Here is a 702-nt window from a genome sequence, read left to right on the forward strand (position 1 = left end):
TTGGGGGTGGAGGGGGGCACCTTGCGATTTTCCATAATGCAATAAGCGACAGTAGCAATCTCCTCGGAGCAGCGCACTGGAATATCAGGCAACTTCTGCATTAACCCTTCAGGGGTTGTGTTTGCCTTAGAGCAGAGCAGCAGGGAGAGCATTGCAGCAATGCAGAGGGCTCTTTCCCAGGCCAGCTAGTCACTGTGGAGCTTTTGCTTTGCAAAGGGGCATTCTCATGTCGCCGGAGCATTTCTTTCCCCTCTCGTTAGAAGGAAAGGGAGAGCTGAGGAAGTCCAAAGCACCCGCACCCCTTTCCCTGCCCATACCCCTGAGCTGAGGGCTAAGCGGCCAGATCCCTGGCATTGTTATGCATATCTCCCACTCCAATAAACGCCTGTGTTTTCTTTCCCCCCCGCCCCAAACCCGCCAACCTTTCCCTGTGTAACAGGTTCATCCTTCGGGCCCAGCGGCAGAAGAGGCCGGCAGACCTACACCCGCTACCAGACCCTGGAGCTGGAGAAGGAGTTTCACTTCAACCGCTACTTGACCAGGCGCCGCCGGATCGAAATCGCACACGCACTTTGCCTGACAGAACGACAGATCAAAATCTGGTTCCAGAACCGGAGGATGAAATGGAAAAAAGAGAACAAACTGCTCAACTCTTCGCAGCTGAGCGCGGAGGAGGAGGAGGAGAAAGCGACGGAGTGAAAG

At 55.0% G+C, this 702-nt stretch overlaps 2 protein-coding genes across 3 annotated transcripts in view; both read left to right on the forward strand.

The window, feature by feature from the left end:
• The window catches only part of HOXB4 (homeobox B4), a 60,771-nt gene that overhangs the window by 23,430 nt on the left and 36,639 nt on the right, over positions 1 to 702 (forward strand). The gene's annotated exons all lie outside the window — the stretch shown is intronic.
• Positions 1 to 702, forward strand: part of HOXB6 (homeobox B6) — a 13,321-nt gene that overhangs the window by 6,946 nt on the left and 5,673 nt on the right. The window contains exon 2 of the mRNA XM_019523676.1: positions 440 to 701. Coding sequence (XP_019379221.1) covers positions 440 to 699 — 260 coding nt within the window. The 3' untranslated portion in view covers positions 700 to 701. The remainder of the gene's footprint in view (positions 1 to 439; position 702) is intronic.

The sequence above is a fragment of the Gavialis gangeticus genome, unplaced genomic scaffold, assembly GCF_001723915.1.
Source record: "Gavialis gangeticus isolate Ggan-Ray unplaced genomic scaffold, GavGan_comp1, whole genome shotgun sequence".
Taxonomy (NCBI): domain Eukaryota; kingdom Metazoa; phylum Chordata; order Crocodylia; family Gavialidae; genus Gavialis; species Gavialis gangeticus.